Consider the following 25,126-nt stretch of genomic DNA (forward strand, 5'->3'; position numbering starts at 1 on the left):
CATGTCTGCACAGAGAAAATTTTGTCATTTAACCTATTTTCAGAGGATGTGCAGAGCTCAACCTCCCTCTGTGGAAGACAGACTTGCCTCAATTGAGGCTACTCAAAAATTAATGCAACATACTCTAGTTGACTTGAGCTCCTCAGTTATTCAGCTGGTTCAAGCTCTTACCTTTGATAATGTCAAAAAGGGGGAGAAAGTGCTTAAAGACAAATGCAAGACTGACCAGCTAATAACAAAGAAAAAGCCAGATGGTGATGAAGATGAAAATAAGGAGACTGCAGAGGGAAACTCTGAGCAGTTAAAACTGCAAATCAGAGATAAAGAAAGGATTGATAAGGGTGGAAACTCTGAAAGACTCAGAGAATCTCAACAGAAACACAGGTCTCTGGAAATGATTGCTATGTCTCAAGTTCAGAGCATAAATGAAGCAGTCAGAGTTTCTCAGAAAATCTCAAAAGAACTTGCTGTTGTTGAACAGAAGAAAGAAAATCTGATTTCCGGATCAGATAAATTAATTGAAGATGGAGATTCTGAATCCCAGAAGTTTTGTCAAACTCTGAAGTTCAGAGGTAAAGAAACTACTTTGTTCTACAGATCTCCTTCTTTGCAAGCAATTGATGAAGCTGTAGCAAGAAAGATATTTGAAAGGGAAAATCCAGGAGTGGATATAGAAGCTATCAGACATGAGGAAGAAAGACTAGCTGCTGAGAAGATAAAGATCAGCAAGACAAAGTCTGATGAGCAGAAGCAAATCACTGATCCCTCACAAAAACAGACAAGAACAAAACAAAAAGGGATAGTGATAAGTGAGATGAACTATGCTGATATCAACAGACCTAGAACCAGGTCTCAAGCAAAACCTGAGATTGATTCCAAGGATAAAGGAAAGAAAACTATTGATGGTGTTCCTACTCTGAAGAAAAATTCAATTGTCAAGATTGCATTAGAGAATCCTTCTCAGAGGATGATAGAGCTAAGCAAGGATGTAAACATAATCTCTGATGTGTCAGATCAACTTGAAGAAGAAGAACAAGTTGGATTGGCTAAGAGGAAGAGGATTCCAGGAACAAAGGCAGAATCTAATCAGCTTGAATTAGTTGAAAAGGAATCCACATGGCTAAGGTCAACCACTGACAGTGCTCAAGTTGATCAGAATAAGTAGAAAAGCTTGTTTGGAAGTCTGGGAACCAATCTATATAAAGAAAGCTCTATGCTTACAAATATGAGACTTCAAGGAACCAGAGGAAAAGTAGCTCATGATATAACTGGTCTTGGACACCGAAATGAAAGAATTCAAACAAGTGCAGCAACCACTTTCAGAGATCCATATCCTCTGACTGACAAGGTGGGAAAAGCTGTTACTCAAAAGGACCTGGACAAAGTAGAATCAGTGCAGATTCTCATGGACACTCATGATGGTACTGGAGACAAGGTGAAGATTGCTATATTTCTGGAGTCTGGAAGAGTTTACAGAATCTCAGAAGCTGACCTATTGTTGAAATCTCTGAGGGAGCTTGAACACTTTCATTATAAGCTGGAGATCAAGAATGAAACTACTCAGAGATGGTCTGATCTGATGAAGAGGACTATCAATGAGAAGAGAAGATTCCATGGAATAAAGTCTGGTGAAGAATATACTCCAAAAATAGCTCAAGATGATGATTCTGAAATCTATATGGAGAAGAATAGCTCTGTGATGGAGACTATTGCAAATACCAGAATCTTGGGTTATAATAATGATGCAGACAGACCAAGGGTTATTCAGCTAGGAGATGCTATGGCAAGAAGCAAGGTGAATGCCTTGAGAGCAGCTATCTATCAGACTGGGGAAGATACAGAAGAGCTCAGAAATGTTAAAGCCCAGATGATACAGACCTTGAAGCCTAAGGAAGAAAATCTGATCAACCAGTTTGTCAGATAAAGCTATGGATATAGGTTAATTTGATAGATAGTTCTGCTGGTTCTGTAAGTTGTAATTAGTCCTGTGAATTAATTATTTCATGCATTTGTCCTTGATAATTTTTGACATCATTAGTATATACATATATAACTTGTTCATTCTGTCTAATGTACAAGTTGGGGGAGATTGTTACATATTTGATGATGACACAGGTGTCTAACTTGTTTAGTGTGCAGAAGCAAATATCAGAGTTTAACTGGAAATCAGAGTTTAACGATTGCCAGCTGGATCAGAGTTTAGCGAAGATCAGAGTTTGCAGGCGGCTGATTTTCAGGAGCAGATCTGGATAAACAAGGAAGATAAAGATCAAGGAAGATTGTGCAGATCAGGACAGCAGAAGGATAGCTACTGATTGGATTATTTTAGGAAGCATGTAATTATAAATCAATCAGTAGATATCATGTAACTGTGTATATAAACACAGCTTAGGCTTTACTCTAGAGGAGTTAGAATATCGAAGATATTATTCTTGTAACCCAGCAGCTCTTAGTGATAAGTTATAAATCACTAAGAGAGTATTTGTAACCTACTGTGTTTTGTGAATAAGAGTTTACTTAGTTTATTCTCTTATTTGAGTGTTCTAATATTGATTGTGTTCCCTATACTTATTAATATAGTGAGTTAATATGGCCTAACAATATGGAAGGGGCCAACTGGGATGACTACTTTTACTCGGAGTTTAGCCGGGCCGAGGATGAGCCAATTAGGTCCCTTAAGTTGGGGATCGAGGAGGAGGCGGCCATTAAGGTCTTGACTAGAGATTGCATCCATCATAGTTCGATTCTTATCTCTGAGGCCTCTCTCCAGTCATACGGGCTCAGCGATTTGGGCCCTGATGGTACGCCCCAATCGTCTTATTTTCTTTCCCTTTTTTTTATCGAATCTCGTTGCTAACTTTTATGTTTTACTTGCAGCGCAAGCCGCCCTAGAGAGCATTTTTAAGAAGAGGGAAGCTGCGACCTCCAAGGCGGTGGCGACCGAGGTTCCCCGCACAAAGCGGCCTCGGAAGGAGGGGGACCCTCTAGTCATCGAGAAGGTTCCCGCTTTTCTTACCCCGCGACCAGTGGCGGTGGACGAGGATCCCAACCCTTACGTTATCGAGTGGGGTCTTCTCAAGAAAGACACCGTAGTTGGGGACTCTCGGGCCGCCGCCGAGTGGTCTCGCAACGTGGTTACTCCGAGAGACAGGGCCCATGTGGTCGAGTCCTCGGATGACCTCCAAATAGAGCTACAGGGGGCCCAAGCGGTGGCTACTGTAAGGCTCGAAATCTTTCCTTTACTTAGAGTTTTTTGTTCCCTACGTTTCCTGCCTTGTTTAAATTTTCCTTTATTTCACAGATGAATACCTGTCTTCAAGCAGCTGTTCATAACTTGAAGAAGGTGAGATCGGAGAAGACGATCGCAGAACGCGATCGTGATCGATACTTTGAGTCTTCGACTGCCAACTTTGAGCAGTTCAGGAAGGTAGAGGCCGAGCTGGCGGCCGAGCAAGAGAAGGTCCGCACCTTGGAAGCGGAGTTGGAAAGGGTTAAGAATGAGGTGATTGCTGACTACAAGGCTTCACAGGAGTTCGAAGATCTTCTGTCAGCCGAGTACGATGCTAGCTTCCCCGAGACTTTCAAGTCTTGCTGGGAGAAAATCGTAGAGGAACTCGGCTCCCAGATTGAGGGAGTCACTTTGGAGCGTTTCCCAGTTAGGTCCAGATATGATTGTAGAAGGGGGGGTTGAATACAATCAGTACCAAATCGTCGCGGAAGTGAATCTGATTGAATATGATTTGTTAATCAGATTTTAATAAATTAATATAACAATGTTTGAAGTCGTTATATAATTAACATGGTTCAGTTTTAATGTCCACTAAAGTTCGTAGAATAAATTTGACAGGGTATATTCTAGATTTAGTGATTAAAACAACCGGGTTATCAAAGCACAGAAAACTGTGGATATAACGATCAAGCAAGTTACGAACAACTTGAAAGCTTTACAAATGCTTTGATTACAAAGTGAATGAACACTTGAAAATGAAGAATGGATGCCATATTTATAGGCAAAGCATTGTACATGCAAGACAATCACTAGACAAGACAATTACAAGCTAGCAAAGACAATTACAAGAAGGGTAAGACAATCTAGGCTTGGGCAAGACAAAAAGGGGCAAGGGAAGACAATCACAGATTGTCTACCAAGCTTTAACCAAGTCAGAAAGACAATCAAAGGGGAAGGGAAGACAATTGCACTGCCAGTAAGACAACTGCCAGAATCGGCAAGACAATCCAGGATTGTCTTGCACACCATCCACTTGACTCGGCAAGACAAGACAAAGAGATTGTCTTGCTGTCATACTCATACCTTCGGCAAGACAATTCACAAGAATTGTCTTGCACACCATTGAACCACTGAAATGAATCGGCAAGACAATTAGAAATTGTCTTGCTGATTCAACCAAGACCCAGGCAGACAATGGAGAATTGTCTTGGAAGCAAAGTGAAGCCACTCGGCAAGACAATCCAGAATTGTCTTGCTGAGGTGGTTTTTGTGATTAAATAAAGAAATAAAATAGTATATTAAAATAGAAAATTATTCACTTAATTAATTTAATTATATAAATTCATAAATTAAATTAATTCGAGAGTGAATTAATTTAATAAATAAATTACATAATTAATATAATTATTTGAGAAGTGAAATAATAGTCTATTAAATTTTAATCACACAATCTTCAGTAGAACAGCTTCCGGTCTTCTTTAAACTTGAATAACTTCTTCTTGATTTGTCGAACGAACGAACTACCACTTCTGCTTGACTTCAAATATTTAATTTGAATAACTGATACACAGATGTACTGTCTGGTTCATCTGTATCTAGTTAAATCAAATATTCTTCGTCAAATAAACAATAAGAATTTGGTTAGTTCGTCGAGTCTTCGTCTTGTACGTACATCTTCATTAAATGGAATCTTCTGATGAAATAAAGTATAGAAACTTTATGTCTTCTGAATTCCTGGACGTGCCACAAAAGATTATTTGTGCACTGAGGCTTGAACATATTAATGAACTTCTTTCAGTGGCGTGCAGCAGCATCCTGGAACTTATCTGACATATGATTTCCATAAATCATTTGACGTTCTTCGTACTGATTCCGATGACTTGCTATTTACTGAGCTTTCTGATCTGAGTTGAGTTGTACCTCTTTAAATACAAATAGGCTGAACATATGCCTTTCAATCTCCCCCTATTTGTTTGTTAACATAACATGCAAATTTCCTAGAGGATAACTCAACTAACAGATAAGACAAAGATTTAAACAATAGAATGTAAATAGCAAAAGTTTATGGCTTGCATTAAACATTAAACCATGATCATAAATAGATTACAAAAGGATGTTCCTTGAACATATCTAACAAATATCCTAATCAATCTATTCACTCAGAACGAGTGACTTCTCCTTCTTCAGCATCAGAATAGTGAATAATTGGAGTAGAAGGCTCATTCTGAGTAGGCTCTTCAGCTGCAGTGGATTCTCCACGCTTCTTTCTTTCACGAGCCAGAGCTAGCTGGTGAAGTACTTCCAGATCCACAGGGTCTTCACGAAAGTCAGATGGCTGAGATTTTGTTACACCCTTCATCCTCCGAAAGTATTGAGAAATGTTTTTTCGAGTGCAGTAGGATGAGATTACATCATCAGCATCAGACTTGGCTTTAGATGCGAAGCCCTTGGTCCTTAGTAAGGTGGATGCTAGAGCCAGACGTTTGGCAGGGTACTTTGGCAAAGCCTCTTCATTTAGATAGACAGTGCAGAGGATTTCCAAGTGAACAAACTTGACACAGTATGGGTTCTTAACAACCTGAGGACTGTTGAAAACAGCACAATCCAACAGTTTGTCACGAAGAAGTTCATTCAAGTTTGAGCAATGCTTGACTTTGTTGCGAAGTACCCAGAGCTCAGATACAGAGAATGATTTGAGAAATTCGACAGATAGTCTGAATGAACCATTTCTCTGTGTGTAGACAATCAGCTCCCATTCTTCTAGCAGTCCCCTAACAGCAACAGTTACATATTCCAGTTCTAAGGCAAAGGCATGCATAAACACATCCTCATCAGGGTTCACCTCTCGAAGATCATATATCAGAGATAAGAACTTCTTATCATCGAAAGTTTCCCTTTGAGGTCCATTGAATATTCTCCTAGCAATGTCCCAGCCTTTTCCTTCTTTTCTTTTAATTTCAAGATTCTTCTGCTTGATCGCAGCATCATAGATTTTCTGCTTTTCAATCTTGATTTGTTCCTCTGTGATCAACTTGTCTTCCAGAAGTTTCTGATAATCACGAAGCTTACGCTTCCTGGCTTCATTTTCTGCTTTGAACTTCCTGACATTCTCCTCGTGTTCAGGATCGACAGGTTCTTCCTGAAACAAATAGCTTTCATCAAATTTACCTTCTTCTTCAGCCTGACGATAGGTAGCATCGAATACGTCATCATCATCCATGTCTTTGGGATAATCATCATAATTGTCAGTGTTGAAGACATTTTCAGATTGATGTAGTGGTTCTTTGCCTTTAGACCTTTTATAGCTTTTATCAGCTTCCGAAGATTCTTTGCCACTTGCTCTTTCTCCACCCTTGTCACTCCTGTCAGCATCATCCTTATTACTCCTATCACCAGCACCAGCATTGCTGTGATCATCTTTGTCATCCTTATCCTTCTCCCCCTTAGTTGAGGGATCCTCTGGAGTAGACTGAGCTGTTGACGGATTTAGCTGTAAGTGATGAATAACTTGAGCCAGAGTTTGCTCCAAGTTTCCAAGCTTTGTCAGACAGAGCTCCTGAGATTGATCAAACTTGTCCATCCGAGAGTGAATACCCTTGACATGAGCATCTAATTCCTGTTTGAGAGAAGAATATGAAGGATCAACAACCTTTTCCTGTAGAGTCACCAACTCTCCACTTCTGAATCTGGCATTCTCAGCATTCAACCTTGAAATCTCAGCTTTCAGAGCAGCCAATTGTTCCTGTAACAGATCAGTGTTGGTGTGTGCACTCACCTCACGAACACTCAAAGATTTATCACTATCCTCTCGTGCATGTGTTTCGCTCGGTGTTTGCCTGATTTCACTCGTGTTTGTCACACCGTCACCAGTACCTGTATAGACAACCATAGTACCATAAGATGGAACTGTAGGTTGTGAAGGAACAAATTGTCCTTCAGATGCCTGTGAAGGCTGATGTACTTGCAGGTTGCCAAGTATAGCCTGATCCAAAAAGAAAGAGTGATCAGAAAGTTTTTCATATGACAATTTTTGAATATCTGTGCTCTCTCTAAGTGAAGAATCAAAAGACAAAGGTTCAACTAGCGTGAGTGCTAGTTGTGTGCTTGACTCTTTACAGGATACCGCGGTCGGACGGCCAATTTCAATAAATGCATTCTGTGGAGAGAATGAATCTAGAGACTGTATATTTACCATGTCAGTGTCCAAATCCTTTTGGGAGGAAATGGATGCGGCTGCAGTTGTCTCCGGTTCTGCCACCCTTTGCTTCTTATGAGACAGAGCTGCGGGTTCTCTCAGAATTGCACTACCACTCCGTTTCCGGGCTACCTTTCGAACAACTGGTGAATGAGTAGTGTCGGTTGATGTGTTTGACGAAGAATCAGTTGTTGAAACGAAAACGTCAGCTTGGTTATGAACCTGGGTGTTTACAGGTTCAATGCTGGGAGTCTGGAAATCAAATCCAATATCACAATCAAAATCTGCAATATCAATATTAAAGGTATCAGTGAGATTAGAAAGTACCTGAGCTACCTGTAAATCTGTCCTGAAGTCCTGTAGCTCTGGATTGATAGCAGAATCAGCAGGCAGAGGCTGAGAGGTGGATTGTGGTGGAGGAATGGTATGTGGATGTGTAGGTGAAGGTATTGGTTCAGATTGAGAGGGAAGAATGGAGGCTTGTTGGTCTGGGAAGAAGTTGTATTGTGGAGGGGATTGGTGTTGAGATTGGTGAGGAGAATTGTATGATGATTGGTGAGGAGATTGTTGTGGTGAATTGTAAGGAGGGTTGTAGGGAGAGTAATGTGAGGATTGGCTGGATGATTGGTAATCTTGTAGAAGTTGAAGTGGTTGGAAGTTTTGAGGAGGAGATTGTTCCTGAGGTTGTTCTTCTTGAAGTTCAGGTTGAGTCGGTTGTTGTTGATCAGGTTGATATTGTTGTTGTTGTAGTGGCTGAGGAACTTGGACAGGTTGAAGGGGAACATTAAACTGTTCCAACATGTAAGGAGTCACAACAAGAGGCACACTCTCATGCTTCTTTTGATTAGCAAGTCTTGATTGAATCTTGGTGCAAGTTCTTAGAATGGGCACCACTGCAGAATCAACGTACATTGCTCTATCTGCATCATTCATCTTGTCACTTAAGAATAGCATTAAGAACCGTGGAAAGTGACACTCAACCTTGTCATTGTCATGAATGGATCTCTGAGAGACAGAACCCATTTTTCTGATAATCTCCTTTAGTAATATCTTCCCGAAGTTAATTCGACGATTGTAAGCTACAGAGAATCCAAAGATTTGTAGCATGGAAGATATATTGTGAAAATTCTGCCTTGTAGTTGGAGCAAATACCTTTGCCAAGGTATCGAAGAAGACATCCCATTCAGCCTTCAATTTGCTTTTGGACATTCTAGGGAGAAAAATCTGTCCCTGGTAGTGGATGTCTTGGAAGAATTGAGTGAGTTCAGCACTGGTTGGTTCCACTTGAAAGTTATTCCTTGGAAACCCTAGAATCCGGTTCACATCATCGACAGTTATAACAATCCTTCGTCCATTTGGCAGATCACCAATCAACTTATAATTCTCGAGAGTTGTAGAGTTGACGGCATTAGAGTAGAAGTCGAAGAGTGGTTGCACTTGTATAGGAACATCAGCGGTTAGTGCAGTACTGACAAGACTTTGTTGAGTCAGAAAGCGGATCCACTTCTTGAAACGATCAGAACAATCCTCGAAGTTCAGGTTAGCACAATAGTTGGTCTCAGCAATCTCAAATTCTCCGGCCATTTTTAGTAATTAAAAATTGAATTAAGCGAGAAATTTTCAAATAAAAGATTAATTCTCAATTATCTCGCAAAGTTCAATTAATAATTAAACTTGATTAATTAATTATTAATTCGAAATATTAGAATAATCTCGAATTAAAAGTTAATTAATTAAAATGGTACTTAGTCAATTAATCCACTTCAAATATCACAAGCCAAACGAGTCCTTAATTTCAAAAGCCCCAAAATCAACACAAACCCTAACTCCAAATTCAATTAACTCAGTTCGAAGAACACACAATCAACACAGAGTACTCGAACCCAAGGCTAGTCACAACGCAAACCCAGTCGAAAAATCTTGAAAACCGACTAAAAACCGACGAGATTCCGACGAAAATCCGGCAGAGGTTCGGCTGAAATCCGGCGATTTGAACCAAACCAGCAAGCAAACGCTTGATAAGATTTAAACCAGCAAGTTTTCGTGGTGAAACTTGAAAACCAGAGGTCGGAAATCGTGTGTGGGAGTGGGCAGTTGAAGAAGATGAAGTAAGATCAGCAAGACAATCGAATTGTCTTGCACGATTGTCTTTCAGATATATATATAAACGTAGTAAGACAACGAGGAGAGTAGTCTCGGTAAGACAATTCAAAATTGTCTTGCCGAGACCGAGTATTGCAGACAAACGGCTGTGTCAGTAAGACAATTGAATTGTCTTACTGATACATAACATGACTATTGGCAGACTCGGTAACACAATGAGATTGTCTTGCCGAGTTGATTGAAAAACGGCGAAAAACCGGTTCAGCAAGACAATTTAATTGTCTTGCCGAGCCTAATTGTAGACAATTACATTGTCTTGCAGAAAAACAATTAATAATAATATGATTTTTGATTATATTAAAAGATAAAACATTTTGCAATTAAAATCAAAAATCTATAATAAAAACAATAGTATATAATACACGAATATTTTGTAAATTTCAATTTTAGTTAAATATAAATATTTACGACTTTAACTTTAATTCAATAAAATGAATTAACTTAAAATCAAATATTTATGCTTAATTAATTTTGAAATTTACAAAATAATTACAAATAATTATCTAAATGCCTAGAGAATATTACAGGGGAGTATATGAGCACTTAGAAAATCATTTACTAATTTACAAGCATGCATAATTACTTAGAATATTATCAGATAATATACAGGAAATCATATAAAATCTAATAATATAGATATAATTACACAGAAAATTCACAAAAAGTATACTAACACATATAATACATATGAAAAATATATACAAGAGAACTATGTCATATTTAACATCCCTAACTCACAAACCAGCTTAGAGAAAGTGGATTCATCCAGTGGTTTCGTGAAGATGTCAGCAATTTGCTCAGTCGTGGGTACAAAATGTAACACCACTGTACCATTCATGACATGTTCTCGTATGAAATGATACCTGATATCAATGTGCTTGGTTCTTGAGTGTTGAACCGGATTGTTGGAAATGGCTATGGCACTTGTATTATCACAAAATATAGGAATTTTGTTTACTACAACACCATAATCATTCAGTTGATTCTTGATCCACAAGATCTGAGCACAGCAGCTACCAGCAGCTATATACTCAGCTTCAGCAGTAGAGGTAGACACTGAGTGCTGCTTCTTGCTATACCAGGAAACCAACCGACGTCCTAGAAATTGACAGCTTCCAGACGTACTCTTCCTATCAATCCTGCATCCTGCATAATCAGAATCTGTATAGCCGGTTAAGTCAAAACCAGTATTCTTAGGGTACCAAATACCTAAACCAGGTGTACCCTTAAGATATCTAAAGATTCTTTTGACGGCTATAAGATGTGATTCTTTAGGATCAGCTTGAAACCTAGCACATAAACATGTTGCAAACATGATATCTGGTCTACTTGCAGTAAGATAAAGTAAAGAGCCAATCATACCACGATAGCTTGTGATATCAACTTTCTTACCAGATTTATCCTGGTCAAGCTTTGTGGCAGTGGCCATGGGTGTCTTTGCCGGTGAAGAGTCTTCTAGATTGAACTTTCGAAGAAGATCTCTGACATACTTGGATTGGCAAATAAATATTCCATCATCCTTTTGGCTTACTTGAAGACCAAGGAAGTAGGACAGCTCACCCATCATACTCATCTCATAGTTACTCTGCATCAACTTAGCAAATCTCTTGCACAAGTTATCGTTAGTAGAACCAAATATAATATCATCAACATATATTTGTACAAATATCATATCCTTATCATGCAATTTGTAAAAGAGAGTTTTGTCTATGACACCTCTAGTAAAGTTGTTTTCTATTAAAAACTCAGAGAGAGTGTCATACCATGTCCTTGGTGACTGCTTGAGTACATAGACAGCTTTGAATAGGAAGTATACAAAATCAGCAAACTCTGGATTTTCAAAGCCAGGGGGCTGTTCCAGATATACTTCTTCTTCTAGCTTTCCATTCAGAAATGCACTTTTCACATCCATTTGATATACCTTGAAGTTGGAATGTGCAGCAAATGCAAGAAATATTCTGATGGCTTCAAGACGAGCAACTGGAGCATAGGTTTCATCGTAATCAATTCCTTCTTCTTGTGAATAACCTTTTGCAACCAGTCTGGCTTTGTTTCTTACAACAATGCCATCACCATCTAACTTGTTACGGAAGACCCATCTAGCTCCAATGGTAGATTTTCCTTTTGGTCTTGGAACCAGGGCCCAGACTTCTTGTCTCTCAAATTGATTGAGTTCTTCTTGCATGGCAAGAACCCAATCAGGATCAGCAAGTGCTTCTTCTATTTTCTTTGGTTCTAGTTGAGATAGAAACCCAGAGAATAGGCATTCATTTGTCGTAGCACTTCTAGTCCTGACACCAACATCAGGATCACCAATAATTAAATCAAAGGGATGATCTCTGCTCCAAATCCTTTCCCTTGGAAGATGTGTCCTTGATGATTCAGCAGTATTATCATTAAGCTGAAATGTGTGACTAGTTGATCCATCAGCTCCCCCTGAGTTGTTGCCAGGTTGACTTGATGATCCACCACTGGCATCAGTGGAATCTCCAGCATTATTGCCATTTCCTCCACCATTGCCTGGATCATTATCATTGTTGTCATCTCCTGTTGCAACCTCAGGTGGAATATCATCATCTGAATCAGAGTCTGGATAGTTGTCAAACTTCAGAGACTCAGATGGATCAGCAGATTGTATACTTGGAAGTTTAGTGTCATCAAATGTAACATTGACACTAACTTTCACTGACAGAGTATCAATTATAAAAACTCTATAAGCATTATTTGTATAACCAACAAAAATTGCTTCAGAAGCCTTTGGCTCAAACTTGTTCAAGTTCTCTTCACCATCCTTGAGAACATAACAGTTGGCTCCAAAGACATGAAGATGTTTGACATAAGGTTTCTTGTTGTTATACAGATGAAATGGAGTTTTCATATGATCCTTGTTGATCAAAGTTCTATTCTGGGTATAGCAGGCAGTAGACACAGCTTCAGCCCAAAAGTACAGAGGAAGCTTTGCTTCAGCAATCATAGTCCTTGCAGCTTCGATCAGTGTACGATTCTTTCTTTCGACGACTCCATTCTGCTGAGGAGTCCTTGGTGCTGAATACTGCCTTCTAATTCCCTTTTCAGAGTAAAAGTTGATTAGAGTTTGATTTTTGAACTCAGTTCCATTGTCTGATCTTACAGCTTTTACAGGAACACCTTTTTCCAACTCAACCAACTTGATATGATCAATTACTGTCAGGGGAGTTTCATCCTTAGAAGACAGGAAGTAAACCCAAGTAAATTTCGAGAAGTCATCCACAATGACTAAGGCATATCTTCCTCCATCAATAGATGCAACATTCACTGGGCCAAACAAATCCATATGCAACAAATGAAGTGGATCTGTAATGGTATTGATGGTTTTGCCTTTGTGAGATGCTCTCTTCGCTTTTCCTTTCTGACAAGCTTCACAAAGATTATCAGTTGAGAATTCCAGGGAAGGCAACCCTCTCACTAGATCTCTCTTGACTAGAGAGTTCATAGTTTTGAAGTTGAGGTGTGAGAGCTTCTTATGCCATAACCAACTATCTTCAGCAGACGCTTTGGCGTAGAAACAGTGAACTTCGTTTCCAGGTCCTGAAGACAAATCAGCTACGAATATATTGCCTTTCCTTATGCCACATAGTGAAGGACGCTTATCCTTGATATGTTTAATGATACATATCTCCTTTTTAAAATGAACATAATAACCTTTGTCACAGAATTGACTGACACTCAGGAGATTATGTTGAAGTCCTTCAACTATTGCAATATCTTCTATGATAATCCTTCCAATTTTATACTTGCCATATCCCACAGTACGACCTTTGCTATTATCAGCAAAACTGACTGTAGGGCCAGCTCCTTCTCTAATGTCTTCCAGCAGGGATTTATTGCCAGTCATGTGCATTGACGCTCCACTGTCAAGCACCCAGGTAACACGAACAATTCCACTGGCACCCTGCAAAAGACAATTTGATTAAACATTCTTTGGGACCCACACTTGATTGGGTCCAGCAAACTTAAAGAACTGATTTCTATCAGGTGTAACAACAGAGCCTCTTGGACTGATACTTGGTTCAGACTTGACTGAACTTACTTCCTTAACAACAGCCTTATAAACCTTAGTTTTAGGCTTTGGAACATAAGTCTCCTTCCTAACACGAGTAGGACTAGCAGTCTTTGATCTAGCATGCTTGTTGTTTGTGTGTTGTCTAGGCGATGTGTTTTCATTTTTAGCATGCAAATTTTTAAAATAAGCAGACATCAAATTGAAAGCACAAGTCATACAATTATCAACACTACAAGATTTATGACATGCATCAAAAGCAGGAACAACAGAAATATCAGTCATAGTAGTAGGAACATCAACAGATTCTACTCTAACCTTGTTATCAGATTTAAAGTTCTCAGTAGAATGACATCTATTGTTCTTGTTCTTACTATTAACAAAATTATTAGGCTTGTTGAATTTAGTTCTCTCAGAGTTGACACCTAAACCAGCTTTAGGCAACTTAACATTGCCTTTAACTTTGATTGGTTTTAGTGAAGTCAGAATCTCATCTCTCATCTCATTACTCTCTTTCATTTTAAGGTCTTCCTGTTTTAGTTCATATCTAATGACAACAGGAGTCTCTAAAAGAGGTTCAGCTTCTGAGGTTTTAAACAAAGGTTTAATGGAATCTTTCAAAACAAAAGGAATCCCTCTTTCCTTAGCACTCTTCTTAAAAGGAGTAATGTTACTAGCCTTACCTACAGATTTGTTATAGTCAAAACCTATTCCAACAGTTCTCTTGATCTCTTGTTTATCATTAAGTTCTTTGACTATAGTGGAGGCATCCTTAAAGGCTTTACACTTAACTTTCTCTTCGTCTAGCTGAAGTCTTAAAGCAATCTCACCTTTCTCTAGAACTTTGACTTTAGCACATTGTAATCCTAAATCCATAGTCAATTGTTCTATTTTAGGTTTTAATACTTTCATCTCATTCATCTTATAAGCATGAATTTCTAAGACTAAAGTATCAATTTTAAGATTGGCAGCTTTCATCTTTTTAATAGCATCATCTCTTTCAAGTCCTAATTTCATAAACAGTTTAGGGCATGTAGGATCTACCTGAAAGCTTCCAGCAGGAGGAGGTGAAGATGATCCAGTATTAGCCATGAAAGCAACATTCCCTAGCTGCTCCTCTTCATCACTATCTGTATCATCCCAGCTTTTGCCTTCTGCCAGATAAGATTTGCTTTTGAAACTTTGACTTCCAGAAGTACCATGATGCTTTCTAACCAGTGCATCATACTTCTGCTTCAGCTCATCATACGAATCTTTTCTTTTTCCTTGAACCTTGGGCTGTTTGCATTCAGTTGCAAAGTGTCCAGGTTCACCACAATTGAAGCATTTAAACTTGCTTCTGTCCACCATCCCAGTCTTGTATCCTCCTTTGCTTGTAGAAGATGAATAGCCTCCCTTCTGAAACTTACTAACAGTAGGTTTGTATTTATAGGAAGGGTTCTTCCGGAATCTCATGTTTCCAAACTTCTTGGCAAACAGTGATAGAGATTGATCTTCTAACTGTTCAAGCTCTTCCATCGTATAGAACTCTTCGTCACCACTGGAAGAAGCAGTCTGACCCATCTCAGGTACAACAAATTCCTGAGTGGTTTTAGAAGGAACAACAACATCCTTCTTCTTTTCTTCCAGTATAGGTGACTCAACAACTAGAGCTCTGGAATGGTTCTGTGTTTTACCCCAGCCATATCTCTGTTTACTTTGAACTTGCTCCAGTTCATAAGTTTTCAAAACTCCGTAGAGTCTTTCCAGAGAAATCTCATTCAGATCTCTGCTTTCCCTGATGGCAGTGATTCTGTGTTCCAGATGTTCAGGAAGGGTTAAGAGAAACTTCATGTTGACCTCTTTCTTGTCGTAGAATTTCCCATTCAGATTTAAATTATTTATCAAATTATTAAGTCTGATAAATACTTCTGAAATCCCTTCACCGGGATGGGAACCAAACTGTTCATACTGAGCCATCAGTATCTCTTTCTTGTTTTCCCTAACTTCCTCTGAGCCTTCATTGATAATCTCTAACGTATCCCAGATTTGCTTGGCGTTCTTACAATTTACAACAGCATTGTACATCACTGGATCTAGAGATTCAACCAAAATTAGTTGAAGAGCATCATCTAAATTCATCTGTTCACTCTCTTCATCTGTGTACTCAGAAAGTTCTTTCGGAATGATCTGATGAGGTATTAACACACCATCCTCTTCGTGTGCTAATATGACATTCATCGGAGTAGTAACACCTTTGTCCAAAATCCCGATGTATTTTCTGTTTGCAGTGCGGAGGAATAGGAACATGTGCCTCTTCCATAGGCCAAAGTGTTCCTTGCTGAACGGTGGGATTTTAATGCTACTGATCTTTTGTGTACTCATGTTTAAGGATTTGAAGTGAATAGTGTTTGGAAGAGATTTGGATTTTTGAGAGAAAAATATTTTAAATTAAAATTAATTTTTGGAATAAAATAATTCGAATAAAAAATATTTGGACGTTACAGAGTGTGTATAGGATCTGATACGGAAAATGGTATCAACCGCTCTGATGCCAATTGTTAGGTCCAGATATGATTGTAGAAGGGGGGGTTGAATACAATCAGTACCAAATCGTCGCGGAAGTGAATCTGATTGAATATGATTTGTTAATCAGATTTTAATAAATTAATATAACAATGTTTGAAGTCGTTATATAATTAACATGGTTCAGTTTTAATGTCCACTAAAGTTCGTAGAATAAATTTGACAGGGTATATTCTAGATTTAGTGATTAAAACAACCGGGTTATCAAAGCACAGAAAACTGTGGATATAACGATCAAGCAAGTTACGAACAACTTGAAAGCTTTACAAATGCTTTGATTACAAAGTGAATGAACACTTGAAAATGAAGAATGGATGCCATATTTATAGGCAAAGCATTGTACATGCAAGACAATCACTAGACAAGACAATTACAAGCTAGCAAAGACAATTACAAGAAGGGTAAGACAATCTAGGCTTGGGCAAGACAAAAAGGGGCAAGGGAAGACAATCACAGATTGTCTACCAAGCTTTAACCAAGTCAGAAAGACAATCAAAGGGGAAGGGAAGACAATTGCACTGCCAGTAAGACAACTGCCAGAATCGGCAAGACAATCCAGGATTGTCTTGCACACCATCCACTTGACTCGGCAAGACAAGACAAAGAGATTGTCTTGCTGTCATACTCATACCTTCGGCAAGACAATTCACAAGAATTGTCTTGCACACCATTGAACCACTGAAATGAATCGGCAAGACAATTAGAAATTGTCTTGCTGATTCAACCAAGACCCAGGCAGACAATGGAGAATTGTCTTGGAAGCAAAGTGAAGCCACTCGGCAAGACAATCCAGAATTGTCTTGCTGAGGTGGTTTTTGTGATTAAATAAAGAAATAAAATAGTATATTAAAATAGAAAATTATTCACTTAATTAATTTAATTATATAAATTCATAAATTAAATTAATTCGAGAGTGAATTAATTTAATAAATAAATTACATAATTAATATAATTATTTGAGAAGTGAAATAATAGTCTATTAAATTTTAATCACACAATCTTCAGTAGAACAGCTTCCGGTCTTCTTTAAACTTGAATAACTTCTTCTTGATTTGTCGAACGAACGAACTACCACTTCTGCTTGACTTCAAATATTTAATTTGAATAACTGATACACAGATGTACTGTCTGGTTCATCTGTATCTAGTTAAATCAAATATTCTTCGTCAAATAAACAATAAGAATTTGGTTAGTTCGTCGAGTATTCGTCTTGTACGTACATCTTCATTAAATGGAATCTTCTGATGAAATAAAGTATAGAAACTTTATGTCTTCTGAATTCCTGGACGTGCCACAAAAGATTATTTGTGCACTGAGGCTTGAACATATTAATGAACTTCTTTCAGTGGCGTGCAGCAGCATCCTGGAACTTATCTGACATATGATTTCCATAAATCATTTGACGTTCTTCGTACTGATTCCGATGACTTGCTATTTACTGAGCTTTCTGATCTGAGTTGAGTTGTACCTCTTTAAATACAAATAGGCTGAACATATGCCTTTCACTGACTAAGGAAGACCTCAGGGAAACGGCCCAAGATGCGGAGGCCCAACTCCAGGGAAAGAATCAGGCGGAAGAGGACGTTTATGATGACGACCTTCCTTAGATAGTTTTCTTAGCCCTGCGCGGCTTACTTATGTAATATATATTTATTCGGATTTTTGTATCATCCCTTCGGGGTTTAACTCTTTAATTTATTTATCTAAGTTAACTTTTGTATTATGTCTTAGCTTTAACTACCTTCTTTTTCTTTCTGTACATCATGCATTTTACGTCCTTATCTTAGGATTTTAGCTTCGATCTTTTGGCTTATAAATCCATAACTTAGGATTTTCAAATCATTTATTATCGTTTGAGTCAACCCTCAGGGGTATATTGACTTTTACTCGTCGTACTTCAACTTAGTACTTTCATGCCTTTATCCATGTTCAGGATTTCATAGATTATTTTTCAAGAAAACATAAGTGAACTAATAACACTTGAGAAAGTCAAGGTGCAGAATCCTCAGGACTTTATTAATATCATAGCAAAAGAGATAAACTACTTTCGGAAATCAACTACATGGCAGTGGTCAACATGACCTTATTGGTGTGATAACTATTAACTTCTACTATTATAGAATAGATATCAAATATAATATATCTTCAAGTTGGTCGCATGCCAGCTCCTAGGAACTTCAATTCCTTCCAAGGTCTGAAGTTTGTATGAGCCATGGCCCGTAACGGTCTTAACTTGGTAGGGGCCTTCCCAATTTCGAGCCATCTTGCCTTTGGGACCTACCCCAGAAGCTTTAATCTTTCTAAGTACTATATCTCCTTCTCGGAAGTATCGCTCTTTAACCTGTAGGTTATAGTAGTAGGAAGCTCGCTTATGGTTTTCCACGATCTTAGCATGAGCTTCGTCACGAACTTCATCAATCATATCAAGAGCAAGTCTCATACCTTCTTCATTGGCTTCTGGCTCATACTGCTGGACCCTAGAGGAAGTATGAGTGATTTCAAGTGGCACCACTGCCTCAGCTCCATAAGCTAACTGAAAAGGGGTAGCTCTAGTAGAGACTTTACAAGTTGTCCGATACGCCCAAAGTATAGAGAGTAACTCATCGGCCTATGATCCCTGGGCTTTCTCAACTCTCTTTTTTAGTCCATCAAGGATTATCCTATTAGCCACCTCAGCTTGTCCATTAGCTTGAGGATGGGCAACTGAGGTGAAGCGTAACTCAATCGAGTAATCCTCACAATAGCTTTTAAATTCAGCATTGTTGAACTGAGTCCCGTTGTCTGTTACCATGACTCGAGGTATCCCATACCTGCAAATAATGTTTTCCCACACAAATTGAGCGACTTGCTTGGTGGTTATCTTGGCCAGTGGTTTGGCCTCAATCCACTTAGTGAAATTATCAATCACAACCAATAAAAACTTTCTTTGCGCACTAGCAAGCGAAAACGGTCCAAGAATATCCATCCCCCACATTGCAAAAGGGATAGGAGAATTGATGGATGTCAACATCTCAGGTGGCTGTCGTACGAAGGGTGCAAACCTTTGCCCACTTGATCAATCTTCCACTAGCCTTTGGGCTATGTATAACATTACGAAGGGGTTGGTCGGTCAAGACTTCTATCTCATGAGACTGAAAATAAGGTCTCAACTTTCTTGAGGATGTAATCATAGCCAAGGAAAACTTTTCGATCACCGAGTAATTGAGCTCCACTCCATGTAGAACCTTGCTCACATAGTATACCGGTTTCTGAACTTTGGACTCCTCCCGAACCAGTACGGCACTTAGGGCTTGTTCCGAGACAGCCAAGTATACATACAGGTTCCCACCCTCTACGGGTTTTGATAGGAGTGGTGGCTCTGCCATATATTTCTTTAGCTGTTTGAAGGCCACTTGGCTCTCATCCGTCCATTCAAAGTTCTTAACCTTCTTTAAAGCTTTGACGAAAGGTAAGCACTTGTCTCCCGACTTGGATACGAACCTTCCCTAGGATGCAATTCTTCCTATCAGTTTCTGAACGTCCCTTATACTCTTAGGTGGTTCCATATCTAGGATAGCTTTTATTTTGTCGGGGTTGGCCTCAATACCATGCTTGGAGACAATTAGACCCAGGAACTTCCCGGAACCAACTCCAAAGGCACACTTGGACGGGTTTAACATCATCTTATGTGTCCTCAGGACTTCAAAAACCTCTTTCAAATGTTCAAGGTGATCCGCTTTATTCAAGCTTTTCACCAACATATCATCTACGTATACTTCCATAGTCTTACCTATTAGATGTTTGAACATCTTATTTGCCAGGCGTTGGTACGTGGCTCCTGCATTCTTAAGTCCAAACGCCATAACTAAATAATAGAATACACCAAAGTCAGTGATGAATGATACTTGGGTACATTGTCCTTGTCCATCAGGATCTGATTATATCCACTGAAGCCATCCACGAAGCTCAGCATCTCATTGCCAGCAGTGGCATCTATTAGAGTATCAATTCTCGGAAGAGGGAAACAATCCTTTGGGCAAGCGTCATTTAGGTCAGTGAAGTCTACACACATCCTCCACTTCCCATCAGCTTTCTTAACCATGACAGGGTTGGCTAACCAATCTGGAAATTGAATTTCTTCGATAAAACCTTCTTCCAACAACCTATCGACCTCCTGTTTAATGGCTTCCTGCCTTTCAGGGGCGAAGTTCCTTTTCTTCTTCTTAATGGGTTTCCTCTCAGGGTTCACATTCAACTTATGGGTCATGAATGAGGGATCGATACCTGGCATATCAGCCGTTGTCCAAGCGAAAACATCACGATTGTTCCTTAAGAATCTCACAAGCTTCTACTTCAAATCTTCCTGGAGTAATGCTCCAACATATGTGACCTTTCCGGGTTCCTCAGTATACAGTGGGATAGGAATTAGATCCTCTGTAGGTTTACCTCTTCTTTCCTCTTCTTCTCGGACATCAAGGTCCTCTATAGGTAATACTTGCCCCCAAACTCCTCCGGATTTCAATGCTCCCACGTAACAACTTCGGGCCATTTTCTGATCTCCTACTTCCTCTCCTACTCCGTTCCTATTCGGGAATTTAATCTTCAGGTGGTAGGTGGATGGGATCGCTTTAAAAGCGTGTATCCCGGTCCTTCCAAGGATGGCATTGTAGGTTGATGAGGCTTTAATGACCAAAAAGTTCAACAGGCATGTGGCCTGTCTAGGCTCGGTGCCCATTGTTACTGGTAGTTGGATCATACCTTCGATTTTCGTCTCCGCGTTGTTGAAACCATATATGGGCATGTCCGAGAGTGTGAGTTGGGAATCAACATACCCCATCTTCTCATATACATCATAGAACAAAATATCCACCGAGGCTCCACTGTCAACGAGTACTCTTTTTACGGACGAGTTTCCAATCATTGATGTGATCACTAAAGGATCGTCATGAGGGAACTTCACCTTCTCAAGGTCCGCGTTATCGAACGCCATAGCATAATCAATTTTTGCCCGCTTCGGGGGTTCTCCAACTATACTCATTACTTCTCTTGTATAAGCTTTCCTCGAATTACTGGAAGTACCAGCAGTTGTAGGTCCTCCGGAGATTACATTAATCACAGCCTCACAGGCCCTCGAGGCTGAGTTCTCTTGTCATCATTGTCTCTTCCACGATTGTCATTGTCTCGATGGTTCTTGTCTCCATCTTTGGTAAATTTGGTCAACTTTCCTCTTCGGATTAAGAACTCAATTTCATCCTTCAACTGTCGGTAGTCATCGGTCTTATGTCCGGTGTCTTTATGCAATCGACAGTATAAATCTTTGTTCCGTTTCTCCGGGTTGGTTCTTATAGGCTTCGGCCATCTAACACTTTCGTCCTTCTCAATTTCCATCAGGATTTGACTCCTCGGGGCATTAAGCCTAGAGTATTCAGTGAACCTCGGCCCCAATTTCTTTTTAGCAGGCGATTTTTCACCATCTTCCCTGTTGGAGTACTTATTCTCAGCATTATACTCCGTGTCACTCCCACGTTTCTTGAAGTTGGTGTTTGGTCCCTGATTGTTCTGGGATTTTCTCAAACTTTCCTCTGCCTTTATATATTTCCCGGCTCTCTCTTGTAGATCATTCATATTGTCAGGAGCCCTCTTGGCTAGAGATCGTCGGAAGTTATCATCCGTGGTTCCTTGCTGGAGTGCAATCATTGCTACCTACTGATCTAAATCTGGGACCTTCAAGGCTTCCTTGGTAAAACGATTCATATACTCTCGGAGCGATTCGTTCTTACCCTGGTGCAAATTCATTAACGAGGCGGAGCTTTTGGCGTGGGTCTTGCTTCCGAAAAATTGTCCTATGAAGGCCCTGCTCAAATCAGCAAAACAAGAAATAGAATTTGGAGGTAAACGACTATACCAGTGTTGCGCCATCCCGCTCAAGGTTTGAGGAAAAGCACGACACTTGATTGCCTCCGTGACTGGTTGGAGCAAAAGGGCGTTCATAAAAGTTCGTACGTGATTAGCGGGATCACCTGTGCCATCATAGGCTTTGATGGTTGGGAGCTTGAATTTTCTGGAGATTCTTGCACCCATAATCTCTTCGGTAAAGGGTGGTACGGGGTTATCGGGATCGCCCGCAGGTAACAAGTGGATGTGATTCATGCTCGATTGACGAGGATTCTCATCTCTTGGCTCAGGAGGTTGCTGCCTAGCCATATCTCTCTTCATCTGTGCAATTTCTTCTTCGAAGGCTCGGATTCACTCCTCATAAACTTGGTTCGTGGGTCCCCGGGACTCATTGTTATCTTGCCTGGAGCGACGCCGGCGGCCTCGGGTATGGTCGGTATCTCTCCTTCTCCGAGGAGGGGTATCGTGTTCTTGCTCCGAGTCAGAGGAGTCGTAATCGGTTATGTGTACGTCGTTATTACCCGTACCTCCACGGGTAGTTGTCATGACAGTTGAGTAATGGGTGCCGGTGTCTGTAACGGTTGCGATCACCCGAGTCATTGGGGGCAGCGTGCCAAAAATCAGGTGAGCGGTGGTTTGAACAGCGGTAGTCCCGAGTGGGATGGAGGCGGTGATGGGGACCGTTCCAGTTGGGACTCCGGTGGTCGTTTGGCTGTTTGGAACATGTACCTCCGAACGTAGTCTGGATGTACTCGTCATGGTTGTTGTCTTCTTCCCACAGACGACGCCAAATGTTATAGAACTAAAAACAAGGGGTGTGAGCGATTCGTGCTTTGGACGGGTCTCGATGTGAGATGCCTACGTATCTTCTGCTTGGAGAAGAATCAAGTCCAAAACGTAGTTCTAGTTTAGAGGGGTAGAGCCCTTTATATAGGCGCTTCGGAGTCAGAAGTCGGATGGAAGTATGATTTCATGTATCAGACTTCTTATCGAAGTATGCTTCGGAGCAAGAGATAAGATAGAACTCTTATCCTTTCATTGCTGATGTTTATCCGAACTCCTGAATATTTATCTGCTAGAACAGATGTATTATAGAATTCGTACTTGTAACTGGACCTTCAATCGGGCCTTTATTAATTAATTTCGTAATTAATTAATATTTAAGCGTTTCAGGCCCTAATTAACTGGGCTTTCGTGTCCTTGGCTCCAACAATAAATAAATATTATTTTCAAACCATATCAGACAACTTTTCTCCAAAATAGAATTTTTTTTAATTAATTTTAGACCGCATATTCAATTAAGATTTTAAATGTACGAGAGTAATTTATTTTTTTTGCCACTAAATGTAAAGGAATATTGGACGTATTTAATTGGGATTCTATATTATGGTACAAAATCTAGCGATATTCATTAAGGATTTTAAATTTTCTTTGAAAATTTATGATATTTAGTTGAGATTGTTTTAAATCCATCAAAATCTGTTGGTAAAATTATACAATATATTTTAAGATTTTTGAAATCGTTGTACTTAAATCCTAAAGAATCTGCCATATTTTATCAGAAAACCATACAAACTCAAATCAGATACAATTTCTTAAAATTCATAGATTAAAAATAATCTATGAAATCCTACTTGAATACACCCTCTTAATATTGCACCCTTAAGATGTTGGTGTGCCAACTGCCAACTTTATTTTTTGGCATTTGTCTTTATTAAGTATGCCAAGAGTTTCACCGGAGCCCGATACACGTCCAACGGAAATACTGTGAAACCTCAACGAATAACAGGTATATAACCTAGGTCTCCCCTGGTTATTATCCAATTCATTGCCTCATTTTCGACAAGGCCAAACACGATAGGTGATGCTACTGGATCACTCCAACTTTCCTGCACTAGTAGCTTCTGCCGATTGTGCAATTTTTCAAAATTTAGTCATAGTCTGATAATAACAAATAACAAAGATTCTTCTATACTTGTACTTACAAAAATTTTAAATACGATTACACCACTTCTAGGTTCTCGGTGAAGAGGAGTGTCGTGTATCGGATCACATGCATTCCCCTTTGCAAAAAAGTCCCACTGTCGATCATCAAATATATGGATTCAGACTGAATGTCTTATAATTTTGTAAATAATCTTCGACATTGAGATTTGAGACTCGTGCACGACTAATGACAAACAAAAAACTATGAAACAATCATAGTACAAATATACGTACCTCCGTTCGTGATCTGTTGCTGCTGAAGAAATTAAACACCATTTTAGGTGGAATTGGTAGGAAAAAAGAGCTCGAACCACTTAGCAGGTTGCCATGTGGTAGGCCAGGATCATCGATGACTCTTCTGCTCATCAACTTCACGTTTTCACCAAAATTGCCCTGCAACTCAGTCAATTTACCAGCCTTTGGACTGGTAATCCCAAAATTGCACTTTATCAGAGATCTTGTTTGAATACTTTTACATAATTGTGGAATATATATATATTTTTTTAAAAGAAGCCAATAACTAGAGAAAGTAGGAAGGAGAGAACCCTGCATTTTAAACTGTATCTACACCTAACAAGTGATGTAACTAGATGGAAGAACCCTGCATTTTAAACGGTATATACACCTAATAAGTGATGTAACTAGATGGAAGTCATAAATCCATTGTTGTTTTATGAGGTGATCTCCCCTGAAAAGGGTTTATAACCAACTACATAACTGATATTATCTTCTCAAGTCCAGCTTCTAATATTTACAATGATTGCCAATTAACAACCAAGTATAGAACTACAAAATCCATTACTGTATGGTTATGTCAAATTTTAGGCAGTATCTCTCCAATAAGTGACTATACACATTTTGTAATTACAAATATAAAGACAAATGATTAATTAATAATTTATTGGACACAGAGTGTAGTTTTGCTCAGAGTAGTTTTACTAAACTAACTTGCATCAAATCCTGCAGAGACTTCTGAGTCTAGTTTTACTAGTTTTGGATTTCCAGTTTTTATATTATTTAAAAATATGATTATTTAATAAATTTTATATTTGAAAAGATTATTCAATTTTAGTAT

At 39.2% G+C, this 25,126-nt stretch overlaps 1 protein-coding gene across 1 annotated transcript; it reads right to left on the reverse strand.

Moving 5' to 3' along the window:
• Positions 1 to 20,518: 20,518 nt before the first annotated feature.
• On the reverse strand, positions 20,519 to 21,208 carry LOC108207179 (uncharacterized). Its single transcript, XM_017377638.2, has one exon. The coding sequence runs from the start codon at positions 21,206 to 21,208 to the stop codon at positions 20,519 to 20,521; it is 690 nt and encodes a 229-aa protein (XP_017233127.2).
• Between the last annotated feature and the right edge of the window lie 3,918 nt (positions 21,209 to 25,126).

This window comes from Daucus carota, chromosome 2 (genome assembly GCF_001625215.2).
Source record: "Daucus carota subsp. sativus chromosome 2, DH1 v3.0, whole genome shotgun sequence".
NCBI classification, from domain to species: Eukaryota; Viridiplantae; Streptophyta; class Magnoliopsida; order Apiales; family Apiaceae; genus Daucus; species Daucus carota.

Bases quoted from the DNA above. Each gene is read 5' to 3' on its own strand.
- LOC108207179 (XM_017377638.2), bottom strand. From the start codon at position 21,208: ATGAGTATAGTTGGAGAACCCCCGAAGCGGGCAAAAATTGATTATGCT.